The sequence below is a fragment of the Manacus candei genome, unplaced genomic scaffold (genome assembly GCF_025592945.1).
Source record: "Manacus candei isolate 608988 ecotype Guabito, Panama unplaced genomic scaffold, ASM2559294v1 h1tg000021l, whole genome shotgun sequence".
Lineage (NCBI taxonomy): Eukaryota > Metazoa > Chordata > Aves > Passeriformes > Pipridae > Manacus > Manacus candei.
The window spans coordinates 4,770,538-4,783,105 of NW_026138069.1; the positions used below are offsets into that span (position 1 = coordinate 4,770,538).

General features: G+C 41.9%; 1 protein-coding gene across 1 annotated transcript in view; it reads right to left on the minus strand.

The window, feature by feature from the left end:
* Positions 1-7,617: 7,617 nt before the first annotated feature.
* The window catches only part of SCIN (scinderin), a 50,700-nt gene continuing 45,749 nt past the window's right edge, over positions 7,618-12,568 (minus strand). The window contains exons 14-16 of the mRNA XM_051786022.1: positions 11,611-11,688; positions 10,239-10,299; positions 7,618-9,292 (exon numbers count right to left, since the gene is read on the minus strand). Coding sequence (XP_051641982.1) covers positions 9,159-9,292; positions 10,239-10,299; positions 11,611-11,688 — 273 coding nt within the window. The 3' untranslated portion in view covers positions 7,618-9,158. The remainder of the gene's footprint in view (positions 9,293-10,238; positions 10,300-11,610; positions 11,689-12,568) is intronic.

The window sequence follows — 12,568 nt, forward strand, 5'->3', positions numbered from 1 at the left end:
ACTTGCCAGAAACAAAATGAGCTGTACTGCAGAGGCCTCTTGTCTTTGACAACAGCAGCAGAAAAATTTCAGGACATGGGAGACCAGAAAAGATGCCATACCTTTTAAAAGCAAATATTCTCACTCTCCTGGTCAAAGTAAAGAGTTACCTGAGGACTTTGCTATTCCTTTGTAAATACAGCAGAGCTTTGTCTTCCTTTCACATGTATAATCCCCAGAGCAGCTGTTCCCAATCTGAAGAGGACCTGCTGCAGATGCACCCATGGTTACAGCTTTAAAGGAGTGCCCTGTCAAAGCAACCCCTGCACAGTACTGCTGCAGGGGTGAGGTATCTATTTTTGCTTACATTGTGTTATAACATAAAAGCTTTACTTCTCAGCTGAGCTGGCCTCTGCCCTTTCTGTGCTGCCCCAATGTCACCACTGGTGGAGCTGCACCTGTGCTTCAGCAGGTCTCCAAGGTATCACACTCATCTCATCTAATCTTGCTCTGAGCAAGTCTGTGCAGCTTGGCACCAATAACCCGGGCAGCTGTCTGGATTATGAGCAGTACCTACAAGATGAGTGCTGAGAAGTGACTTCACTAGGTCAAGCATTGTACAAACACACAGTAAGAGACAGAGCAGCTTAAATAAACAGGGAAAGGATCAAAGAATTCCTCATTTAATAGGTAGAGAATAGAAGCACTGAAATTCAGTGATTTACTTCTCACAGACCACAGGAAATACAGGTAGCAGAATCCTTGTTTGCTGCTTTAAATAGCAGACAAATTTTCATCACCTTTCCTCACACAATCTTAAAAAAAAATCACTTTGAGCTTTGGGAATTCACACGTGGGATTATTTGGATGCTGGAGCGCATCTGCAAATGCCAGGATGGGACAGGGTCTGGCAGCAGAAGGCACATGAGATAGCTAATGTTGACTGGGCCTACCTAGCAAGAGAGTAGGGGATTGCTAGAGTGGGCTTCTTGCCTGTCATCCTTGGTTGAGACATTCACTGCCACTCCTGTCCATTCTCGCTGTTGCTACAACTACCTTCTCACCAAATCCAGTAGAAGAGCAGCTGGTTAGGGTTGGGAAGGACAGCAATCTTTGCCACCATCTAGAGAGATCTACAGCCCCACTCAACTGGTTAAATGCAGACTCTGCTGTGCTGCCATGCCTGTTACAGGAAGCCTGTGACCTTTCAGAGCCACCTCTGTAAAGATCTAAGCCCAGAGGGAAATTTATCTTTCGTTCCTCCTACCAGTGATCTATTTTAATCAGGATTGTTTCTGTAGCTGTTTCTTCTGTAGGAAGGGCATCAGACAACAAAAAACATGGTAGACTGTTGCGTAAGTGATAGTAAAATCACCTGATTGCATCCAGCCTTGATGTTAATATTGCCAACTGCTGTAAAATCATCCTGAGTCACCTCTTTGATATCTGTTAAAGAGCAGCAGGGAGAAAACTGTGCTCTTTTAGCACAGTTCAAGAGGCTTTGTTAGGATAATTAAAGCATTGTTGTTCCTAAAGCAAATGTGTCTATCTCTGGGCCTTTGGTGGGATATGTTCAGATTGTCCCAACCTCGCTGCTTGGATTCCTGATACATTCCCTAAGAAGCATTGCACATACCTTTACTGTCCCTGCTTGCCCCCATCCAGGTGATTTTCTGAGGAAATGATCTGCAGTCTAACAAACAATAAAAATCAATGCTTTCGCTTAGTGCTTTCATTTCATGTGCATGGAGGCCCACATTTCACTGCTGACTGATTAAATGTGGTGGTAAAATGTCCAGTTGTGTGGTTCTCAGTATACTCATATCGTCTCTTTGAGGAGACAGCACTCACAGGGTGGAAGTGTAGATGTGTTTAGGAAGAAGCTGCATATAGACTGTTTCTCCTTCTGCCTGTTCCCCTGGAATAACTCCACTTGCTATTATTTGAAAGAAAAACATAAAAATCAGCTTATGTGTTCTGTTCTGTAGAGAATATTTTTTTCCCCTGCAATGCAAATATGCTTTAATGCCAAGAGGAAAATGACATGCAAGGGGAGAAGGGCTAGAACAATCATCCACTAATATTCCCAGTTCCCCATTGGTCTGCCCTTCTCCCTCTTGCACTTTGGAAGCTTTAAATAAAGTGAGTGTAGTATATTGATTTTTAGCATAAGGTAATGTGCTAATAGGCAGAGGAGGTCAAAGTAAGTTTAGGTCAGTCAAGAGAGGATGTAATTAGACATTAAGGACGTATAGTAGTTTAAACATCTGATTGTGTTTTCATAGAATCGTAGAATCAACCAGGTTGGAAAAGACCTCCAAGATCATCAAGTCCAACCCTTGATCCAACACCGCTGTGGTTACTAGACCATGGCACTAAGTGCTACATCCAGTCTCATCTTAGAAATCACCAGGGATGGAGAATCCACGACCTCCCTGGGCAGCCCATTCCAATGTCTGATTATTCTCTCTGTAAAAAAGAGCTTAAGACTGTGCTCTCTTGTCCTACTACTGGTTGCCTGGAAGAAGAGACCGACACCCACCTGGCTACAACCTCCTTTCAGCGAGTTGTAGAGAGTGATGAGGTCTCCCCTGAGCCTCCTCTTCTCCAGGCTGAACAACCCCAACTCCCTCAGCCTCTCCTCATAGGACTTGTGCTCGAGTCTCTTCACCAGCCTTGTTGTTCTTCTCTGGACCTGCTCCAGCACCTCAATATCCTTCCTGAACTGAGGGGCCCAGAACTGGACACAGTACTCAAGGTGTGGCCTCACCAGTGCTGAGTACAGGGGAAGAATCACTTCCCTGCTCCTGCTGGCCACACTGTTCCTGATCCAGAACAGGATACTATTGGCCTTCTTGGCCACCTGGGCACACTGCTGGCTCATGTTCAGCTTCCTGTCAATCCAAACTCCTTTTCTGCCTGGCTGCTCTCCAGCCACTCTGTCCCCAGCCTGTAATGCTGCATGGGGTTGTTGTGGCCAAAGTGCAGGACCCGGCACTTGGCCTTGTTGGACTTCATCCCGTTGGAATCAGACCATCTCTCCAGCTTGTCCAAGTCCCTCTGAAGAGCCCTCCTGCCTTCCAGCAGATCAACACTCCTCCCCAGCTTGGTGTCATCTGCAAATTTGCTAATGGTACACTCAATCCCCTCATCCAGATCATCAATAAAGATATTAAATAGAACTGGACCTAACACTGATCCCTGGGGGACACCACAGTGACCAGCTGCCAACTGGATGCAGCCCCGTTCACCACCACTCTCTGGGCCCGGCCCTCCAGCCAGTTCCTAACCCAGCACAGGGTGCCCCTGTCCAAGCCATGGGCTGCAGCTTTTTCAGGAGAATGCTGTGGGAGATGGTGTCAAAGGCTTTGCTGAAGTCCAGATAGACACATCCACAGCCTTCCCCTCATCCACCAGGCAGGTCATCTGATCATAAAAGGAGATCAGGTTGGTCAGACAGAACGTGCCCTTCCTAAACCCGTGCTGGTTGGGTCTGATCCCTTGTCCATCCTGTAGGCGTTGTGTGATTGCACTGAGGATGATCTGCTCCATAACCTTGCCAGCCACTGACAGGCCCGTAGTTTCCCAGGTCCTCTTTGCAGCTCTTTTTGTGGATGGGCGTGACAGTTGCCAACTTCCAATCATCTGGGACCTCCCCAGTGAGCCAGGACTGTTGATAAATGACGTAGAGTGGCTTGGCAAGCTCTTCTGCCAGCTTCCTCATCAACCCAGGATGGATCCTATCTGGCCCCATAGACTTGTGAGGATCCAAGTGGCTCAACAGGTTGCTGTTTCCTCCTGGATTACAGGGGAGCTATTTTGCTTCCTGTCTCTGTCTACCAGTTCCAGAAGCCAGTTGTCCTGAGGACAACTTATCTTCTTGTTGAAAACTGAGGCAAAGAAGGTGTTAAGTACCTCAGCCTTTTCCTCATCTTTGGTGACTGTGTTCCCCCCGATGTCCAACAAAGAATGGAGGTTTTCTTTGCCCCTCCTTTTGCTATTGATGTGTTTGTAGAAGCACTTCTTGTTATCCCTAACAGAAGTGGCTAGATTGAGTTTGAATTTTGCCTTTATCTCTCTAATTTTCTTTCTACATGACCTAACTATATTCCTAAACTCTTTATGAGTAGCCAGCCCCTTTTTCCATAGTCAGTAAGCCCTGTTTTTTTACCCTAAATTGCTTCAAAATCTCCTTGTTCAGCCAGGCTGGCTGAACCTTTTGGCTCACTGGGACAGCCTGCTCCTGTGCGTTAAAGACTTCCTTTTTGAAGCATGTCCATCCCTCCTGGACCCCTTTGTTTTCAAGGGCTCTTTCCCAAGGTACCCTTTGAACCAGTCTTCTGAGTAGGCTGAAATGTGCCCTCCAGAAGTCCAGGGTAGAAGTTTTAATGATGGTCCTCTTTGCATCCCTGGGTATTGAAAACTCTATCATTTCATGGTCACTGTGCCCCAGATGGCCTCCAACCACCACATCTCCCACCAGCCTCTCTCTGTTTGTGAACAGCAGGTCCAGCAGGGCCCCACCCCTGGTAGGCTCATTTACCAGCTGCAACAGGAAATTATCCTCCATACACTCTGGGAATCTCCTAGACTGCCTCTTCTCTGCTGTGTTGAGTTTCCAGCAGACATCTGGCAAGTTAAAGTCACCCACAAGAACAAGAGCTGGTGATTTTGAGACATCTGCCATCTGCTTGTAGAATAATTTATCACCCTCATCATCCTGATTGGGTGGTCTTTAACAGACTTCCACCAGGATGTCAGCCTTTTTGGCCTTCCCTCTGATTCTGATCCACAGGCACTCAACCTTCTTGACTGCCCTCTGCCTGACTCTTTGGGTCAAGGGCCTCATACCTGTTCTTTAAGGGCACTGTGGGAGGTGATGCGGGTTGGGAAGGGATTCTTTTACCTCTTTGACGGGGGACCTGTTTCCATTCGCCCCCATCTACTTGGTTTGCTCCATCTGCCTGATGGCAGGAGGGGCAGGGCTTCACCGTCCCCTGCTGGACTTCTGTTGGGGTCAAAAGGGTATGACTTCTCCAGTCTATTTCCCTTTCACTCTCCCTAATACTTCTCAGCCTCTCCACTTCTTCCTTGAGCTCTGCCACTAAGCACAGCAAATCATTCACCTGCTCGCATCTTACGCAGGCGTCTCTCACACTGTCCTGTGGTACTGACGCCAGGCTCAGCCACTCAGTGCAGCCAGAGACCTGAACAGCTGCATCCTTCCTGGGGAGTTCTGCCTGGGTTAGCACACTCCCCCGGAAAGCAGCAGCAATGGCTTTTGCTTGTTTGGAAACCATTGCTGGGTCGAGTTGAGTTGCAGGAGGAAAAAAAACCAAACCCACAGTCACACACCTACCTCACAACCCAGCAGAGAGAGCTGGGAGCGTGGCTGTGCCCTTCCTGCTCGCCCCGCCTGTGCAAACTGCCACGCAAAGTGCCGTGCCACACCCTCACTGCCATGCCATTCAATTAACTGAAAAGTTCCTTTGATTTTAGCAGCAGAAGTCCTAGCCATAAGAAGGGAAAAGTGTACTATTTTTTTATCTAAAGACAAAATTGTTGACTTTAAAAAAGAAAAAGCAAGTATTTGTAAAGTCAGCACATCAAAGTATTATCTAGCTCTGGTATCATTAGATAATAATTTTTTTATCTTATATACTTACATTTGGCTCAATTAAGCCGTAAAGGCAGAACTTTATGGGATTCTGAGGAAGCAGTTGTATCCTAAAGCAAAGTTTGAAGGCTTTTTCCCAAGCTTTCCTATAAAGAAAAGAGTTCTTCCCAAGCTTTCCTATAGAGAAAAGAGTTCCTATAAAGAAAAGACTGAAGAGCAATTTCAGTCCATGGAAAAGTATAGACTTGTTTGGGCTGGTTTTGTTTTCTTTATTAGCCCTTTTAGATCCAGTAAAAATGAGGACTACAAGAAGATTACAAAGTTCATAATAAGAATTGCTCATGTAGCCTATACAGATGTCTGAAAGCACCTCCTGCTATAGTCCAGTGAACAAAACATATTTTGCAGAATTCTTCAGTTCTCCTTTGAGGGATAATACTGCAGCTCCACTGTCTACCATCTCCCATCTCCATTATTTTCTTGTTGGTGCAGGTGAAGCCTGTGTGAATCTACACTGGCAAGAAATCAAACTATTCAATTTAATTTAGCTACATTTAACATAATCATTTACAGCAGATCTGGTGCTATATAGCACTATGTGCTACGGTCAAAATGGGTATTTAGAGCAGTGATTCCATAAATTGGTTCTTCTCCTGTGCACAATCTGTAGTTATATTCTAAGCTCATGGTATTTTATGTCATATAAACACTATATAGTACTATGATGTTCTGTTGGTTCTAAGAATTCCTAATGTCTTTCTGTTGCAATGAAATAAAACAAAGATGAAAAATGATGGTGCATTTGCAACCAATAAAACATGAATGCTTTTTGTTTAGTAGCATAATGAAAATGCTAAATCAGGGTCTCATTTTGCCTTTACAAATAGAGTGAACATGCTATTACAGTTTGATAATAGTGCCACATGTAGGTTATTCTTGACTGAACTTGACTGTATTTATCTACAGAATTTTTTCTATTTATTCTGAGATTAAGGCAGATAGGTTTGCTATGTGTATTCATAGTTATGTACTTAAATATTTTCTTGAAAACAGCTTAATCTTTAACACTTCCAAGCAGTCATAGTCCATCCTGTCTGTCCTCCTTCCCTCCCTCAAGAGTGTGTACTGCACATATATGTATGAAAAATAAACTTCCCCACTGGCAAGTAAACCCAAGAACAATGTTGCTAGCAGCTGTTGTGCTTAAAGCCCAGTTGAGAACACTGTTCCCTTATGAGCTCTCAATGCTCTTCTCAACATCAGTAATCAATGTGCCAGGACAATGTATTACAAATTCAAACGCCCAGGCCAGGAGACCACAAAAGCTCCTCTGTCTTGTGCGGGGGAACTGAAAAGAGGCTTTCACAGTGCTGGAGAATATGTTGGCAGACTGTGCCAGTTCAGAGCCCTCAGTGTTCCGGAAGATATTTATGTACAAGAAGGGCAAATCTTGTCTAATCCTTGGTTCAGAAGCTACTATAACTGTTATTTTTTAAAAATGAGAAGAATCATATGTATGTGTTGAAGATGACAATCAGATAATTACAGGCTGTTCAGTGACTGAGGAACTGAAAAGGTCTTTGTGCTCATTCCAGCAGGAGAAGGACATCTTATCTACTCGTCCAAGTAAAAAGCAAGATCTGTCCTTTAAAAACAAACATAAACCTGCTTCCTCCTATTTTAAAAAAACAGTTATTTCTGTAGTCAATAATTTTTGCAAATAAAAAGTTATAAAACCAAAGAGTTTGATAACAAGGGTAATTTTTCTTAAAGATGAAAATAACAAGCTGATAAGCACCCAGTTCTTTGATTTTCACTTAGGTTTGTAACTTTCAAGTTATTGGGAAGAGTTAAGCCTCCATTGGGTAAAATGGCACCAAAGTAAAAACAAATAACTTCTCATTGCATTGTCCATCTAAAAAGGAAGGTTTCTACTTGTTTTTTTAGGATGTCTTGCTAGATACCAGTGGAGGCACTGACTAACAATGTCAGAGAGAGGAAGATCAGCTTGGCATATAGAATATTGTTTTTTGTAATTTTATTTTAAATGAAATTACATTCAGTACAGCCTAGTTATATTAGCAGACATTTAAACAAATGTTTAAAGCTAACAAACTCCTATAATTAATCTCTTAGTTTTGCAATTCTTTTATCATTGATATTATCAGCTCAGACTAAATTTGCTATTTTGCATTACCCAGATTCAAAATCACAGTCATGTTAAAAAAAATACAAAAATGTCTAAAATTTCTCTTTCTGACCTCACTTATAAGAATAATAAAACCGCTGAAATGCTGTCATTAAAAAGCCACATTGACATGATTTACAGCTGTACAAATTGTTGTTTAAAACAAGCATTACAGAGTAAGTGATCAAAGCCATGCTCAAGATTTGAAGAAGTTTTCCCTCTGCCCGTAAGTATACTTTTCTGGCTAAGTTACAAATAAAAGCCACTTTGAAAATGTATTTTTAAATTCATCAGAATAAAAAAAAAGCCCAAGTTACTGTGCCCAAGACAAAAGAGAAGGCCATATTTTATGGTGCATACTCATCCAAATTCCCAGAAATGCTGCGTTTCCTTGCTTTTGATGTGCTTGATATTTGTCTAAGACTTGCACGGAAAATTAGAAAGATATCCTGCACCTGACGAGGTGAACAATCCACATGCTTAAAAATAACTGAGTACTGCTGAGTAAGGCAACTGAGGCAAAGTATGGCTTAAGTGCAGTCTGGTTAAGGCAGAGTATGTGTTTTTGAAGCTGTTGCTTCTTCTGCTTCCACTTCAAAGCACTAGTGCACTACAACATGTTTAAGAACTTTGGATAAAAAGACCTCGTGGAGCTGGTTCACAGAGACAAATCTAAAGGAATTCATAACAACAAGCTAGACAGTCCCTCAAAAAAACCTTTGTCGACTTCATTTTCTAACAGCATTCAGTCCAAAGCTCCACATGTATGTATGTGGAGCAAGTAAATATGTTAAGCACAGCTTTCTCAAAATACCTCCTGCAAGCCACAGCTCTCACTGTGGATCAGACACCATCTGAAATTTTAAGTAAGTGTAGCAATACACTGGCCTAGCAATTAAATCAGGTCCAGTCCTACCCTTGCAACAGATATAGAATTATTCCTTTACCAGGCCAAATTCTGCACAATATTATGCTGACCTTAATCTAAAGGAATTTCTGTGGTATTAGTTTGGCTTTTTAAGTGAAGGCAGAATTTGGTCCATTTTAGCTCATTAAAATAAACTGATCCACAGCTTGTTTGAATAATCAATAAATTAAAGAAAGTAGATTTCTTTCTTTAAATATTAAAGATTGGTAGCACTTTCTGTACTTACTACTAGAAAAGCCCCACTCATCCCATTTGGTCAGTTTACAATTATCATTTATCCTTTCCAGTGCTAAGAATTTCTAGGTTATTCACAGAAATATATCAAAGCTCAAGAAAGTGAAAAAACAGATGCATCATATTGTTTCATAAGCTTATGCTTAAAAACACTAGAAAGTAGCTGGGCTCTGATCATTCTTTGGCTTGAAGCTGGAGTCTTGTTGGAGAGATCAGTTCTTCCATTTGTTGGGGTCCCAAGCCAGGAACCAGCCCGTGAATGTTGGGGGCTCATGCCCCTGCTTCACGATTACAATGGGGGTCCCCTTATCTCTGCCAGAAGGATCTGTTTCAATATAGCGTTTGGCTAAAAGCAGAGAGGAAATAAAACATGTAATATATTAATTAAATTCCTTTGGTATAAAAAAAACATTAAAAGCCATAGTGAAAGAGCCCAGGGCTACTATAATACAGTGTTCAATTAATTATTTCAAAGGCAATGAAATGATCAGGTAATTGCTGATTTCTCCCAGCTGGCAGTGAAGGAATTTTCCATGAAGTTAAAACAGAGGGATAGGGATTTCTATTCTGATCAGTTCATTGCCATACAGCTAGGTTTTGGCTCTTGAACAGGAGAAAGAATTTGCTGGTGCTGTGAGGATGCACAGGCTTCTCACTTCTCCCATGTGAGAGACAGAGTAGTTTCCCTTGACATCAAAACATGACATTAGTACATATCGGGAACACAGCCAGGTAACCCCAGCTGCTCCAGGGAAACAGATGCAAGCATTTTCAGCACAAACTATATCAGAACGGCTCAGCTATGTGAAGTCACACCAGAGATGACACATGATTTTTCAAGGAGGTGCTTTCACTGTAAGTTGTCTTGATTTGTTCTGCAACTGGAATTTCCTCCTGAAAATTTAACTTAGTGAAGAGTGGCAGTGTAAGGACTTGCTGGCATTCCTATCTCTATATACATTAGTGAGGGTACAGCTCAGTAGGGACTTCCTTTTAAATTCTTTCTCTTTTCAGTTCAGTTTCTTTTCATGGAGTTCTACTATATATATATTTTAAAAAGCTCTGCAGCCTAGTAATGCTATCTTGATTAGTTTTATCCTTCATAAACTTACAGAGTTTTGAAGCACATTTAAAGGCAAAAATAATCATCTTTTGTATTAAATCTTAATAAGCTCAGTAACACTTTTAAACACTGTAAATGTAAATAGATTTCTTCTACATCATATTATTCTCTTCTTTAAGTAATATTGATGCTACCTCACTCAGAATTCTGCCAAATTTATTTCATTTACCAGATTTAACGGATTCCTGTCGCTCAGTTTCATTAGCATCCTTCCCAATCCAGACAAAAACCTGCAAACAGAGGAAAGATACAGATCCCATGTTGTTATAAGGAAGTTGTGTACAGCTGGTAAAGTACAAAATAGTTGATTCCACTAGGAGAAAGAAAAAGACTGCAGAGATACACAGCTCTCACAAACCACAACTGATGTTTTTTTCTCCATTTGAAAGACTGTACTTAAGTCCTCAGAAATCTCACTGCTCTCTATGACACTGGAAGGCTGGATCTTTATGCATTCTGATGAAAGGAAATCTAATTACCTTTTCCATGGATATCTTTTACAATTGCCCACAGGAAATTGCCCTTGGGTTGCAGGTAGAAATACTATCTCTGGTTTGAGCTCTGTGTGTGCACCAACATTTGTGCCCTGTGATCAGTGCTTCCCCAGGCAACTGCTAGATAATGCACTGAAAAACCCAACAACCAGAGCCTAGATCTGCAACCCCCCCCCCCACACTTCTTTCTTCCTTTTTTTTCTTTTCTGCCCAGGATCATTTTGGAAACCAGTTACATGTCCCAGACTTCTTTTCTTCTTACTTGAGTCAGTATGTCCCAGCTACTTTCCAACCAGCTGTTCCTCTACCTTACCTATCACTCCTTCCCACATGGACCTTGGACATTCCTTCTCATTTCCAAAACCCTCAGCCTTTTGTTCCTTAAGGGTTAGGCTGAAAAGCATGGGATCTGTGGCCTCCTCCCCCCCTTTCCCTCCAAGAGGAGAGGAAGGGTAGAGAGAATATACTGTGAGAAACAGATGTGCTCTCTGCATCCACAGTGAGTTTGTCTGCCATTCAAAAAGCTCTCCACATTTTCAGTTTCACTGAACCCAGGAAAGGATGGAGATTGTTTCTGTCACCCTCCACCCAGTTTCTAGCATGAAGAAATTTGTGCAAGGGTCTAGTGTTTGTCTGTTTCTCTACTAGGACTTTTTGTAGGTGCTGCTGCTACATGTATTTTGTGGCTTCTAAATATCTTTATTGCTATAACATTTTTAAAAAAATTAATAAATTTTAGTGATAAAATCATGAGCACTATTGAGAATCATTCCTTCCAGAACACTGCTGGGGCTTATACTCTTGCAGGCTCTATTGGTTTAAATAGGAAGTGCCTGACATGGTTTCACATTATGCTTGCAAATTCAATCGTGCTATTCACACTAGCACATCATATAGCTCAAAAAATATAATATATGGTATAAATTAAAGAAAACAAAACTGCTTCCATTCTCACAATATGGTTTTTTCTCCCATCTCATGAACTAAGTGGTTAAAAATAAATTATCCTTGTTCTCACAAAAAGCAGTAGTCAAGTACACAGCTCACCTGCTCCCAAACATCCAGCAACATGACATCATCTTCAGCCAAATCATCCTGAGTGAATTCTCCAGGGACCTCCTCAATCTAAAAAGAATATTATGTTTTGAGATTTTTTTTGGTTTTTAATGATTTGTCAAGGTATAATTTTGCACAGACCAAAGCTATTTTTTTAAAGGATAAGTGCAAAGGCTGGTGAGCCATTCTTTTTGCTCCTAAAGGATCAAAACCAAATCACATAATGGCATGTCCTATAAAAGCAACTCTCGGTTTTGTAGAATTGGTAGGATAACCTCAGGGCAAGCAAAGGTTTACATTGTAATTGTTGACTACTGTTAAGCTGGGACTCAGGTCTGCCAGAAGGAGACGGGGATGTTTCCATAGAGCATCTTGAACCAACCAAGCTGATATCAGCTGTTATATTTATGCAGCTTACATTCATTAATAAGAAAAAGAAACTGCTTTGGTTTGCAGTGGATGAGCTCAGTGATGAAATACACACACAACCAAGCCTCCGAGTCACTAAACAATGGGACATTACAGTTGACAAAGCCACTGAGGATTAGCACCCGAAGGAAAGGCAGACTGCTTGCTTCTTCCAAGAATGAAGAGGCAGATAGGAAGGCAGTTCAACATTATTCTGTATGAGAAGGGAGATAATAATGTAGCTAGTGGTTCCTTCTTTTAAAGGATTGCCAAGACTTTGGCTATGCGTGGTCATGTAGGAGTGCTAAAGGAACGATAAGCAGATGGTGCAAAAGGCCTTCCTCTTCCCCACCCTGTGTTACAGTGGCCAGAAGGTCAGAATGATCTGACCTGCCTCTTCTGCGACCTCTAATGGTGGTGATTCAGTTACTAGAGAAATGCTACAGGAGAGAGAGGATTTCTCAGAATTTGGAGGGAATTTAAGATAAAAAGCAAGTCCATAGCTCCCAGCAGACTATTAAAGAGAGATTGGTTCCTATTA